This window comes from Ictidomys tridecemlineatus, unplaced genomic scaffold, assembly GCF_052094955.1.
Source record: "Ictidomys tridecemlineatus isolate mIctTri1 unplaced genomic scaffold, mIctTri1.hap1 Scaffold_382, whole genome shotgun sequence".
NCBI lineage: Eukaryota > Metazoa > Chordata > Mammalia > Rodentia > Sciuridae > Ictidomys > Ictidomys tridecemlineatus.
Window position 1 is genome coordinate 81,247 of NW_027522518.1, and position 14,631 is coordinate 95,877.

A 14,631-nucleotide genomic window follows, 5' to 3' on the forward strand; every position below is an offset into this window, starting at 1 on the left:
CATCACCTTGCAGCCACAGGCACTGAGTGCCCCCTCCCCACACACTAACCCACCTAGCCTCTGGTCCCAGGACACCTCTCCTGCAAGGGTCCAACCCCCACAGGCCTCAGAAAGAGGCCCCTCTCAAGGGGCCAGCACAGCATGCCCCCTCCACACACACTACCCCACCCAGCTCTAACTCATCTAGCTCCAATCCCCAATGCCTCTCCAGCCAGGGCTGTGCGCCCCCTCCAGACCTCAGCATGAGCGCCCCCTCAAGTAACTGCCTCGCAGAGACAGGCACAGTGTGCCCCATCACCACACATTACCCACCAAACTCCTTCACCACCCAGCTCCGGTCCCCTAAAACCTCTCCACCCAGGGCCATATGCCACATACCACTGGGGACACTGGAGTCCTCACTACCTGAGACTGTCCTCATAAGTCCACAAGGACCAACAGGAGGTGGTGGTGAGGGCCATGCTGCCCCTGTGGGAGGCCCAACATCCTCACCAGGAACCATAAATGAGAAAGGACGGCAAGGACACCTTCCCAGAGGGTGACATAGTCTAGGGGCAAGACTGGAGCAGCCCAGGCAGCCATCAGTAGAAAGGATCTCTGTGATTTGAAGGCCCTAGCTTCTCCACAATCTGCAGTATACTTTTAGGCTGCCCAGAAATCCACTGTGCAGATGCAGTTTGGAATAAGTTCCTGCATGAATCAGTGAATGTGTGCAAACTGCATGCACATGTGTGTCAATGGCGGGAATATGTGCTGGGATGTTCCCAGGCCCTACCTCACAGTTATAAAAACAGTTCAGCCCTCCCAAGGTACTACCTCACCCAGCTCTGGTCCCCTAAGACCTCTCCAGCCAGGGTTGTGCCCCTACAAACCTCAGGAAAACTGCCCCCTCCAGCTAACCCCTAGCAAGAACAGGCACAGTGCACCTCTCCCCACAAAAGTTCCTACCCCACCAAGCTCCACCCCATTCACTCTGGTCTCCCAATAACTCTCCAGCCAGGACTGCACCCCCACAAGCCTCAGCACAAGCACCCACTGTAGGCATTGCATTGCAGTGACAGGCTCAGCAAGTACCCTCCCCATGTACTACCCCATCCAGTTCCTGGTGCCCTAACACCTCCCCAGTGAGGGCCTTGTACCCACAGGCCTCAGCAAGAGCGCCCCCTCCAGGCATCTCCTCACAGATACAAACACAGTGTGCCCCTCCCCACCAACTACCTCACCCAGCTCCGTTCCCCTGAAGCCTCTTCAGCCAGGGCGGTGCCCCCAAAGGCCTCAGCATGAGCTTCCTCTCCAGGCAACACTTTACAGAAACAGTGTGCCCCCTCGTCACACACTACCACACCTAGCACCTACCCCATCCAGTCTGGTCCCCCAACACCTCTCCAGCCAGGGCCATACACAACACATTGCTGAGGACACTGGAGGTCTCCCTACCTTGGCTCTGCTCCCAGTTTCAGCAGGAAGGATCTCAGGTACTTGAGGAACATGCTTCTCCACTGTCTACTGGCCACTTCTGGATGCCTGGAAACTCAGAGCACAGAAACAGCTTGCAATATGCCCGCCCAAGCTTGTGTGCCTCACGCACTCGCCTGTGTGTTGAGGGTGGGACTTTGCCCAGGAATGTTACAAGGTAATGTCTAGCAACAACAGGCACAGTGCGCCTTCTCCCCAGACACTACCCCACCCAGCTCGGGTCCCCTAAGATCTCCAGCCAGGACCCTTCCCCCACAAGCCTCAGCATGGTCACCCCTTCAGTCACTGCCTCCCATGGATAGCACAGAGCACACCCTCCCCTGCACTATCCCACCCAGCTCCTACCCCACGGAGCTCCTACCTCACCCACCTCTACCCCTCCCACCTCGTACCCCACCCTGCTTCTGGTTCCCTAAGAACTATCCAGCAAGGTTCCTATCCCATATAGGACTCAGCAGGGTCCGCGCATCCATGAACCACCTTACAGGGAGAGAGACACACTCTGCCTCCTCCTCATGCATTACTTACCCAGCTCTGGTCCCATGACGCCGCTCCAGCCAGTGCTGCACCCCACAAACTGCTGGACACACTGGTGCCCTCTCTACCTGAGGCTCTCCACTGGGATGCACAATGTCCAACAGGAGCACAGTGGTGAGTGCCAGGCTGCCTTTGTGGGAAGCCTCACATCCTCACCAGGAACCGCAAAGTTGAAAGCTAGAAGGGACTTCATCCCAGAGGGCGACAAAGCTTCTTGGCCAGGAGCAGAGCAGGCCAGGCAGCCTTGCAAAGGTAGGTCCTCAGCTACTTGAAGACACGCGCTTCTCCACCATCTGCCTGAAACTTCTAGGCCGCAGGAAACCCACTGCACAGAAGTAGTTAGCAGTGCGTCTGTGCATGCGTGCGTGCGTGTGTGTGTGCATGCATGTGCGCGTGGAGCATGACCGCGTCTTGCATTCGTTCGTGTGCGCATCATGCATTCACTTATGAGTTGAGGGCAGGGCTGTGCCCAACAATATAGGGGTGGGGCCACATGATGTGCAGGGAGGGCGAGCGGGAAGTAGAGTTCCCGGGAAGATGGGGAGGATGGCTTGTGTTGCAGGAGGGGGCGCTGCAGAACTTGCCCAGGAGGTGGCGTAGGGTGCCGGTTCCTTGTCTGGGCCACAGTATAGGAGGCAGTGCAGGAATGTTGTGTCGTACCCCCGCTCCCCTGCAGTAGCGCTTGAGGTTGGGGTCCATGCACAACTTTTGCTGTTTGGAGCCAAGGTAGTTCTCACAGCCCTCCTGGCTTCAACTTCTGGGAGGACTGGAGTTCTGGCCAATGCGGTGCTCAGCACTAAATAACTCTGGCCAAACATGGAAACCTGCCGGTGCCAATCCAGGGACCTGGTAGTGATGATGCAATTGCTTGGCTGCACAAGACTGCTGAGGTCTCCTGTCAGATATATATATGTATATATACATACACACACGTACATATCTGAACCAGTAAGCACAGCTAGCACTCACAGGTACATATACACCTGATCACATGGATTTATGTAAAATTGGTTAATATGTAGAGGTAAGGTTAGGGTTAATATGAAATTTTGGTTTGAGTTAGTGGTAGGGTTAAAGATTAACATGTGTATGTGAAAATATGAACAGTCCTAAGTATTTACATTAAAAATGTACTGAAACATATATAAATATACATGTTATAACACAGAGAAGAATACAATATGAGTAATGTGATTATACATGTTGTATATAAGTGGAGGTGAGGATATAACCTATAAATTACATATATTAGTATAGATGCATATTTATCATTAAACAATTAAAATAGAAGTCAAAATACAATTTAAAATTTATTGGAAAACATGGATTCAAGTCAAACTGGATTTAGATAGAAAGGTAATGTAAAGATAATAAAAAATTTGGTTTGAGTTAGGATTAGGGTTAAAGAATGGACATGTATACTGGGAAATATCTGTATTCATAAGATGAATGTGTGAAAATATGTTAAAAATACATAAAAAACATGCATGGTATGACATTAGGGAGACTGTTATATGAATCATATGATGAGACATTTTGTAAATAGGGAGTTTCAAGGATATACCCTATAAATTATATACAGTGATATGTATGTGAATTTAATATTGATCATTGAAAATAAAAGTCAAAATACACTTTAAAATTCTTATTGGTGTACAAGGATTGAAGTAAAATTTGCCTTTCTTATAGAAGTAACATAAAGGTCAATATAAAATTTTGGATTGTGTTAGGGTTTTAGTGTAAGAATGAATATGTGAATTGGGAAATATCAATATTCATAAGAATATACTGTGAAATTATGTATGAAAGCATATATAAAACCACATGTTGATACAGGCATAAGTAAAATGTGAGTCATGTGATTACAAATTTGGTAAACATGGGGATGAAGAATATATCCTATAAACAATATATACCAGTATATATGCAAATTTAATATTGATAATTGAACATATAAGTCAAAATGCACATAAAATTTTATCATAGTGCACATGCTTTTAATAAAATTTAGTTCAGTTACTTATTTGAGGAGAACTGATAATGCAAGTTATATAATAGAAAGTATTTTCAGGGTAACAAATTTTTACCATGACAGTAGGATACCTGGTCATTGAATCTATACCTAGAAGCATTGCTTAAAAAACTATGCTTATATTTTAATGTAAATTTTTTTCCCAAAACATACTAAACGTTTCTAACTATGATGTGTCAGTACTCTTGGGAAGGAGGTTAACAAATGTCAACCTGACATTGAATAAGGAAAAACAAGAGACCAAACAGGGAAAGTCCTCCAGGTATAATTCCAGAACTGAAATGTTGATTTTGTGCCAGTTTTAGACTCTAATCCCTACTCCTGGGGGGAGTAAGGGAAGGAGAATTCATTTCATGAAATAAATTTGGGAAATGAGGTCAAAGAATCTGATCTCTTTCATAGAGCATTCTAATTAAATCTATTCCTCAACTGTCATGGAAATTCTTTTTCAGTACTGACACAGAGTGGAGTCAAGGTGTCATACCTGGGCTGGATGGCCCCTCAGGAGAGCTTGTTTCCAAAGCACTGTCTGGAGGAATCCCATCTACTAACTGCAGGGCTGAAAGGAACAACACAATTTATAAACAAGCCTCATACATAAAGCACCTTTACAGCTTCACTGTAGCTTTTTTATATATAATCCAGAAAGAATTGAGCCTTGACCTTGCTAAAAGTCATTTTACTACCCAACTGTGAAATGACAAAATTCCACTTAGATTCATTTCTCTCACTATATAAGTCAATCCTGGAGTGGCAATGTTTTCTAAATAAGTTTACAAATTACAATCTGCTCATTTTCGGATAATGAAGCCATATAATTTTGTCATTTTATTTTGTGTTGCAGATTCATAGAAAGTAGTCAAGTGAGAATAATCAGGGACTATTTATAAATCCTAAATATCATTATTTAATAAAAAGACAAACATATCATTTCTGTTTGTATTAAGCAGAACATAATACAAATGAAAGTGTTAATGTGGAAAAGTAACATTACCAGTCACTTGGCCATTTCCATCACTTGAATGCTGAGCTGCTTTGGAGGGTGGGGAAGGTGCTTTTCACTTTGTTCTCCTCAAAGATGAAGTTCCCCAATGGAGGAGCTACTGAGCCGCAGTGAGCCTGTTCTCACTATGCTTGCTTCACAGGGCCTCTGTAAAAAACAAAACCACCAAACACAATCCTATGAATAGAAATTAATTGCAAACCTTATGAAGACACTGATCTTTAAAACAAATCCATCATCTACCAAAATGAAGCACAATAGTAATTTATTAAAAAAAATAGTTTTGGAACAAAGAAAATCTGTGCAGAAGTAAGGTAAAATATAAGGAAAAATAAAATATATCCCTCCCCAATTAACTTAGACTAGGACAGGGGACAAATATGAAAATAACAAATTGAAATTTAAAAGGCTTTTGAGAAATACAGTTAAAAACTAACTTTTACAGAAGAATCAGAGAAATTATTGAATGTAAAGTAAGGTTTTAAAAGGAGAAGAGTACTGGTACACTAATAGCTGTCTTAGTTAATCTATCTCTTTTTAGCACCAGTGTATCAGTGGAAAATGTTTCAAGAATTTATATTTGCCCAAGATAAGGTCCTTGAGGTCACAGACTACAAGTGGCTACTGCTCACATTCCTGGCAGGTGAATGTCTGCAGAACCTAGGACTATCCTGCCTCCTCAGGCAGATTGATGCCTCCTGGCCAACTGCCACACCATCTTTGCTCTTTGACTTATAACAAAACTTAGAATTGTTCATACTTTATTTCTGCAATTTCTCTTTTCCCACTTGAGTTTCCCAATTAAATTTTTACCAACCCTTGACCCATTAACACTTTTCCTATCAAAATCACCAATGACCTTGACCACAAATAAATCAGTGGTCATTTCTCTCAGAACTCTTTTTTTTTGGACCTGTTAGCAGCAATAAACACACATGACCTCCCTTCTGCAGTGCTTTTTCTTACCCAGAACACCACATTTCTCACTCTCAACAGATCCATACTCTGGTTGCTCTGCTTTTTTGGTGCATTAGTTTTCATCTTCTGACCAACATTGGTGTCACCAGAACTCTGGCCATATTCTTGTTAATATCTATACTCACACTTTCTTGATGATTTGTTACCTGTAAGTTTTATATACATGCTGATGATTGTAAACTCATGTCTACTCCATCTGATGACCTGTTTTGGTCTCCACGGCAAGGCCACTTCAACTTAGCACGTCTAAACCTGAAATCTTAGCAGTCATTCCTTTTCTTCCTTCTACCCAAACCCTGTACTTCTCATGGTCTTTATCTCAGCAAAGAGCAAGTCATTTTTCTATTTGCTGTCATTTCCTCTCTCATCATCCATAACAAATCTACCCTGTTGGCTCCTCCCTTAAAAGACACTGAGCATCAGCTTGACTTCTACCATAGAGTCTGAATCATTGACAACACTCTAACAGGGCTCTGCTTGTACACTGAATGTCTACTGTCTTTCCTCAACATAGCAGGAAGAAAAGATCCTGTTAAAGTGTGTAAGTTACTTTAGGATGTTTTGTTCAAAACCTTCTAGTATTTTCCCAATTGGCACAGAAAATCTAAGTCCTTTTAATTGATGTCCTGGTTCCTATATGTCTCTGACCATCTGCAAGGACAGAATAGCTCACTCCAGTCACAATGGCTTTTTTGCTGCCTCTCATGGTGCCTGGAGAGTTCCTGGGATGGCTACCCTGGCTGTTCCTATACCTAGAACATTCTTCCTTCTGATAGCTTAATGTTTCTCTCCCTCATTTCCTTCTGGTTATTTCTCACATGTCACCTTTCAATGCCTTCCTCCCTGACTCCAAAATTTTCTATCCCATTTCCAAGCTTTACTTTTTTACTATAAGCCTTTAACAGCTTTTGGCTTATTTACTGGTTTATTATCTGCTTCCACTGAAATTGGCTATAAGGGCAGGAACTTGTTTTTCTATTTTGCTCATTGCTGTAATTCTGGAACAATTGTTTGGCATACAGAAGTTTCTCAATAAATATTTAAGTGAGTGGAAAATGAATTCTGTATTTTCTTCTTCATGGGTAAGAAGTCTTGATAAACGTGGACTAGATGTTTGTGTAAATTTGGGTCATTCCACTCTTACAGGACCATGTATGTACATCCAAGCAAAATAGTCCAATACATAAGAAGTTCCCTGTCTTTGTGCTTTGCTACACATCCAGAAAAAAGTGACGAATTTACTATTTCATAACTTTCTAATACTTCTGCCAGAGGAAAAAAACCTGCCCCAAAAGAAAAAAAATGATTTAAAAACTATCATCATTGCCAACTGTGTGAGATACTAAAGACAACGATGGATCACTACAGAGACAGAAACACAAGCCTACATGGCAGATTCTATACTATACAAACCCCTCATTCATAATTCCTCTTAAGGAAGGAGAGATAAGGTGGCTGGTGATCTCATCATCCCCCCAAATATTAAACTTCTACCATATCAGTTGATATATAGTTATAGCTAGCCCTTGCCATCATATTACGCTGTTCCTTCTTTCAGAACTCAAACCTCTAATAATCTAGCAAGAAAAGAAAACCTGCCACTCAAACTCATATTTTGATTCTGAACCACTAAAGTCAATTCTAATTAACTATCGTGATCATCCCCCACTGGGAGGTCATGGGATGGATCCCCAACAGACCTCTAAAATAATTCAAGAGAAGGATCCTCAGTAATAAAGAGATGATATAGAACATAGTGAGGAATTAGCAGTAAATACTGATTTGAGTAGATTATAATGCCTCTGTGGTCTGAAACTTTCACTTGATCTCTCATAGTATTAGCAAATTCAGAGAAACTCAAGGAGTGGTTAAATGCTAAAAGAACATTTTAAAATATTTCTCTAAAAATCTAAAGATGTTATTTCTTGAGAAACTGACTTCAGTTTAGCCTTATTCAAGCATCACTATCACTGCAGACCTGGTTTATTAGTAACAATGCAGTAAAAGCACACCAAGGAATGACATCTTTGATCTTCCTCCTTAGTTTCATCTTTCTCATGTTTTGACTGATTGCTTTCATGAGGTATATAATAAAAATACTTCCACCTTAGGCCATATTCTCAATCACTGTCACTTATGAATCTCACCTATTACATGCTAAAAGCAGTCATGATATGAACTTCACAGACAATAGTGTTTAAGAGCTAAAGACTTTCATAATACAGTAAAGCAGACAGCATAGAAATTTTAAAAATAGAGGAATTTTTATACTCACAAATTCATGTAAACATATCCATAACTCAAATACAGAATACCCACATATTCATATATTTATCAGTCTAGAGATCCTAAAATAAGCTAGCATTTTTGTACAGAATATGTATATTTCTATGAACAAGGAATTTAAAACTTGTCAGAATAAATAAATAGCATTTATGAAGACAATTGAGGGAATGCAAAGCTATGGATACCTTGGGAAGCATATATGTTATAGTCATTCTACAAAACACTGGTATAAATTGGCGTACATTTCTAGAGTTGCAGTTTGAACCACAGACCCTCAGAACAAGGACATTAGGAGAGACATGATTCTTACTAATTGATATGAGGTAGAACTTGTGCCTGTCATAACTAGATTCCATCTTATAATTAATAGTGAAAACTTGCTAAATAAAGAGACAAAATATAAATGTAACAATTAGTATAAGATGATCCAAAAGCAGGAGTTCTGAATTAATAAGAATTGTGAGATTAGTTAATCAACACAAGATTAATAATAGAAATGTAAATTTTGAGATGTAACACCAGTAATAGCATTTAAAAATAGCTTTATATTTTCAGTCGTCCTATGGGATACAGAAGAGGTTAGTTGTTTTTATAAAAAGAGACTCTCAGAAAAGAGCTTCAGTCAGCCAAGGTAACAGCCAAACAAAGTTACTAAAAGTCAAATTTGAAGTTTTTTGAGGTTGACTAAAATATCACTACTAAGAAAACCTGGAGGAGTACTTGGTCTTGAGGAAAAGATGGTCTGTATCTACTGAACATATCCTCTTCTTGGGTGAAAGTCTGCAGGAAAAATGGAGTATTTACATTAAAACCCTTTAGTACTTCTTGGTTAGATTGTAGCCAAGAAAGTAGACTTCCTAAATTACGACAGTTCTTTAAGTAATACACAAGTTTCCATTTAGAATATATTCTCCTGTGTCCTTCAGGATGTGCTTCCAATAGTCTCCAAGTAACTGTACTTTTGCACTGATCAGAATTCAATCACCTAGTGTGAACCAGAGGGAGGTTCATAGAAGTTTTTTTTTTTTTTTATGTTGGAAGATAGCTCACCATAATGGTGATCCCCAAAATGGACTATGGGGTCAACACTAGGGGGAGAACCAAGAAATGTGTCATTTACTGTCTCTGTGACCTTCAGTCTCCTCATCTATAAAAAGTAACCATATCTATGTTAAAAGGTGCTGTGATCCTTAAATGATCTCAGCATATATAAAATGGTGCCTAGTACACAGTACATGTTCCATATTTATCAGCTGTTATTACATGACATGTGAATGTATTCCGTAAACAAAATAAAAACATGATAGTTATTAAGGTTAAAGTGAAAAGTATGGATATTTAAAAAAGGAAATATTTATGACTGCCTTTCTCTTTGGTGAAAGTGAAATTGGGGGTCCTATTGGAATCAATCTCAGTTATGATCAACTTTAAAACCCAACAGTGTTCAATATTCAGGAACCTGTGCTTAGTCTGCTGCATAAGCCGAATTCGCTGTTCTAAAATTCTCCACCTTTAATCACCTCAAGTTATTTCATCATACCATGAAGGACTTTAATAAAAGTTAAATAATTAACACTAGTTTGTTAAATGCTGGTGATGAGTACGTGAATATGCATTAGAGTATATAAATCTGAACAATCTAACAGGTGAAGTTTACATGAAGAATTAATTAAAGAATAATTTATAAATGTTTACCTTTTATAACCAGGATACATTTCCTTTGGTCAAATTATATATGTGTGTGTGTATATATATATATATATATATATATATATATATATATATACACACATACATACACACATATATATTTAACAGTGGTTAAAATTTAATTATTTTAAGTCTAAAGGGTTTACAATATGAGAAAATAGGTTTCTATTTACCAGGAGAAACTGTTATGGTTAATCATTAGAGATATTCAATTATTTAATTTAGTTAAAGCTACTGATAAGTCTGTCTGCCATTAGTGACCACTGCACCTGTAATAGAAACACACATCACCAAACCGTGTGCTCTGTGAAAAGGGAAACACTACAAGGAAAAAACAGAATCCTCTAGCAAAAAGGGCAACGTCAGGTTGAAAACCAGGCCAGATCGTTAATGTCCCACAATTCTCATCCAAATCAAAATTCACTGGTTCAAATGAAACTAAATAAAAGTTGAAAACAGAATTAAATAATGTTCAAAAGACTGATGACTAGCTGAGGACTAGCTTTGCACTAGTTACTAGGTCACTTATTAATCATTAGGTGAATCATAAGATGTGGGTCACTGGAATCAATGCATTCTAGAAAAGAACACAAAAAGAAAAAAATCAATTAAGGCATATAAACAGTAGCCTAATTTTAATAATGTTATTTAATGTATCTATTAGGAGTTTTTTTATTATCTGTTTACAATATTATTTTCACATGTGGGGAGGATCGGGGTAAATAGAGAGAACCTAAGAAATCCTGTAAAATTATTATAAATTATATATATATATATTTTAAGGTACAGATCAACATTATTCTTTGCCAGCTATATATTCCTTGTAAATACTATGAGATAGTATGAAATATTAAAGTTCATTAACTTGAATATCTAAGCAACTTCATTAACTTGAACACATCTTCATGAAACTAAGTCTTTGAGCACTTTTTAGTGATACCCACGTGGTCCTTCAGGAGTCCAGGGAGAAAGATGTCCATTATTCAATGTCTTAAGTTGTTTCTGTAGTTTAGGTTTCATAAATCCTCACAGAGTTGAAGTAGGCATCACCATCTCATTACCACTGATCAAAGCTTCCCACAACAAAGCCCTTTCATCCAATTTTAAAAGACAATAAAAGGATCAAAATAATTTTACAATACTAGAGCTGGAAGACACTTTGATGAACACAGTTACAAAACCTTATTCTACAGAGAAGAAAACCAAGCCACAGAGAAATTCAATGAAGATGATGATGGAAAAGAAAATGACAAGGACAAAAAAAAAAATCATAGGCCCAAGAATAGAATGTAACCATACTCCAAACCACGACAATTCCTGTTCTGCCACAATATACTTCTTTTTTCCAGCCCTTCTCTATGCAAAGAAGAAATAAATTACAAATTTTTCAACTTGTGTTATGACCTGAAAATGTTTTTACACTTCTCTTGAACAACATGCACTTTCATTTCATAAGCCCTACAATTTTGTGTGATAGCATACAACCAATTCTTGTTATTGAGAAACCTTTGCTTATTACATTTTGTTAAAGACCAAAGATGAGGGCCTCTCTCAATAGTATATCTTGTGGGGAAAAGACAGGATGAACCAGAAGAGCGCAGAACCCATGATCAAGCTTAAAGATAGGGAATGGTGTTAACTCTAGTCTTCTGTTATCATTTTAGCAGAAGTCTTTCTAGGGACAGGGTAGGGGAATATGCAACACCAACAGGTAAACAAACTGGGGCCAATTCAGTTGATTCCAAAAAATGCACCAAAGATGTATAGCTGGCTTCATTCCAGACAGTGCCCCACCTCTATAAGCTTATCACCATCATTCTAGGAAAGATGCCCACTTCTCTCTGCCCTGGCCTCTGTTATCACAAACCAATTACCACTGAAAGGTGAATCTCTCCCATGGCAGACAGGCTAAGCGAACTTTGAACCATAAGGATTGGTCAAGAAAGCCTCCTAACACTGATGGTTTTCAATATGGTTTTATGAATATCTTGTGCAATTTTAGAGAGAAACAACTTTTTTGCATATTAATAGATAAGGAAGAGAAATCCACATTAATCCCACAACCCATTGTTCTTTGAATAATATTTTTATCTAAAATTTAAATTTATAATAAGCATAGTTTTTTTTTTTACATTTCGGTCAGAAGTAAACTGGGCAGAAAACTAAAAAGTAGTGATACAGAGGGTTATTGTGGACATTAACTGGGTAATATTCTTTAAACTTGATATGTAATATTAATAGTCAATAATATAAGCATTCACCATTGCTTTTGTTATTCTGACCCTTGAAATGAACCTTATGAAAACCACAATAACAAAATATGCTTTATATCTGGGAAAGATTAAATATATTGTGCCAGTGCATTTCTCTACTGAAACCAGTCATATTTTTGGAAGTACAGACAGCTGTATTTGATGTATCAAACTGCAAATGCCATGGTAACCACTGTTCCTAGGCAATTGTAGAATGATGTGTGTGGTCCACTTTCCATATGATAAGAGGAGAGTGGAGGGGAAAATAAAATGTTACCCGATGATCTGGATTAAAAAACAGTATATTTCTTAAAGACTACAAATACAAACTTTATATATAGAAGAGTACAACCTTAATTACTCTGTTGAAAAGTAGGATTAAAATCAATTAAGTAAAATGAAAACAAATATATACCTACTCATACAAGCAGATACATCATCTGCTTGTAAGCCATTGATATAAAAGTGAGTAAAAGATGAAGACAGCACATATTTTGAAAAAATTAAGTTACTTATTAAAAATGAATACTCTAGGTATTAAATTTCACTTGCATAATACTAGATGTCAAAAGTCTCAATTGCTCAATCTTTGAGTGTTTGTAGCAGAATGCAAAAGGAGACAAAATGAAATATCCACTAGAGATTATTCTGACTGTGTTTTCAGTCACAACTCAATATCCCAAGAAAATGGCATATCATGTTAGTGGTCAGTGGAAAAGCTGGTGGGTGTTGTGTACACATAGCTCTAAGCCGCAAAGACACACCAAATATGTCAAATGAAAAATTCTCCCAAAGGTTCTATGAATTCTGAGTCAAGATTATCCACAAATTCAACTTTTTTACCTCTTCTTCTAATGTAATAAATCTAGTTTCTGCACATACAGTGCAGAAACTAGATTTCTGAACTTAGTTTTAGTTCCAGAATTATAAGTCACTTTCAATTTAAGTCAAGTCACTGCATTTCTGACTTCCTGTTTCACACATGTTGGTCTTACTATATACAACTGTATATATTTTCTATACTAATGCATGGGATATGGTTTGCATAAATAAGAGAATGAGTCAAATATTTTATATTTTGTCACAGAATTGACATTTTGAATCATTAGAAGCACAAAATGCCCCAAAAGTTCCATTAAAAACTGCCAGAAAAATTCTAATTGGAAAGTTTTTCTTTTCAAATGAACATTTTTGTAGATAGGAATATCTCCACCTTTATAGGGAAAATGACATGAAGCCTGAAATAATGGGAAAAAAGTACAGAAAAATTTAAGGACATGAAATTGACAGTGAAATATATATTCTATAAAATACAGTCTTAAATGGGGAAAATTTTAGGTACAGACCTATTCCAAGAAAAATTTAGACTATTTTACTAATTTTAAACTTTTATGAATTCTTTTTGGAAACTGCACAATCAGTTTCCAAAATCAGCTCAGAAAATCAACAGCCTGTAATGTGAATAATTTCAGTATAATTTCTAAAAACACAATCCAAATATCTTAATTTGTCGATATTGAGAAATGTCTTAGAGGAATTAGGCAAATTATTAAATACGGGCAGCCAAAAAAATATATAAGAGATATGTTTGACAATTTTTTTCAAGATACAGTTGAACTAACTTATTGGTAAGCCTTGATTGTGGGAAACATAGTATTAGTGACTTTAAAAGAACACTAAAATGAACTCAAAGCTCAAAATGGATAAAACTGCTAATTATAAATCACTGTCAGACATTACTGGTATTTATCTCTCTTACTTATTTTCTGTCACTTTACTCATACAAAGTAAGCATTTGTATTTCTAATATCACATAAATATTTCCAATATTTGCTTTCTGCTTTAGTATAGTTTGGAAGAAAAAAAATGGAAAAGATTGCAACACTGTACTTCTGTTAAACAGTGCACCCTTGTAGCTTATTTTGCATCACAGACAATGAAAATCATAGGACATAAGTGTATCTAAAATTCTCTGCATACTTAAGAACAGATTTGTACAAATATTTTTTCTTCCAGTTACATTTTCCCCAACATGCCTGTACTTTCAATCACATAAAATAGTGACTTGTTAAAATTCAAAGTTCAGCCAGGAGTGGTGGCATCTGTAATCCTAGTAACTCAGGGGGCTGAGGCAGGAGAATTGCAAGTTCAAGACCAGCCTCAGCAAGTAATCAGTAAACTAAGTAATTGATATGCTTTGCTGAATTTTCTGAATGTCTGTATATAAGTAATGTCAATCCAATGGTTAATTATATTTATATGCACAGTGTAATATATAATATAATGTTTTAGGTGTTCATCCTTGATTTTAAAATATAAGGTTGTCAAAATTCTGGATTTTCTATAAAAGCCTAAGA

General features: G+C 37.9%; 1 protein-coding gene across 7 annotated transcripts in view; it reads right to left on the reverse strand.

Annotated features, from left to right (window-relative positions):
- The window catches only part of LOC144373393 (uncharacterized), a 59,334-nt gene that overhangs the window by 33,689 nt on the left and 11,014 nt on the right, over positions 1-14,631 (reverse strand). For 2 of the 7 annotated variants that reach the window (XM_078036484.1, XM_078036482.1), the window contains 4 exons: positions 5,040-5,195; positions 4,530-4,604; positions 2,005-2,908; positions 1,438-1,531 (listed from right to left, as the gene is read on the reverse strand). In XM_078036484.1, the coding sequence (XP_077892610.1) occupies positions 1,438-1,531; positions 2,005-2,020 (110 nt within the window). In that variant the 5' untranslated portion in view covers positions 2,021-2,908; positions 4,530-4,604; positions 5,040-5,195. Of the gene's footprint in view, positions 1-1,437; positions 1,811-2,004; positions 2,909-4,529; positions 4,605-5,039; positions 5,196-9,020; positions 9,099-14,631 lie in introns of those variants that run through there. The other 5 variants (XM_078036483.1, XM_078036486.1, XM_078036485.1 and 2 more) reach the window with 5 other exon arrangements.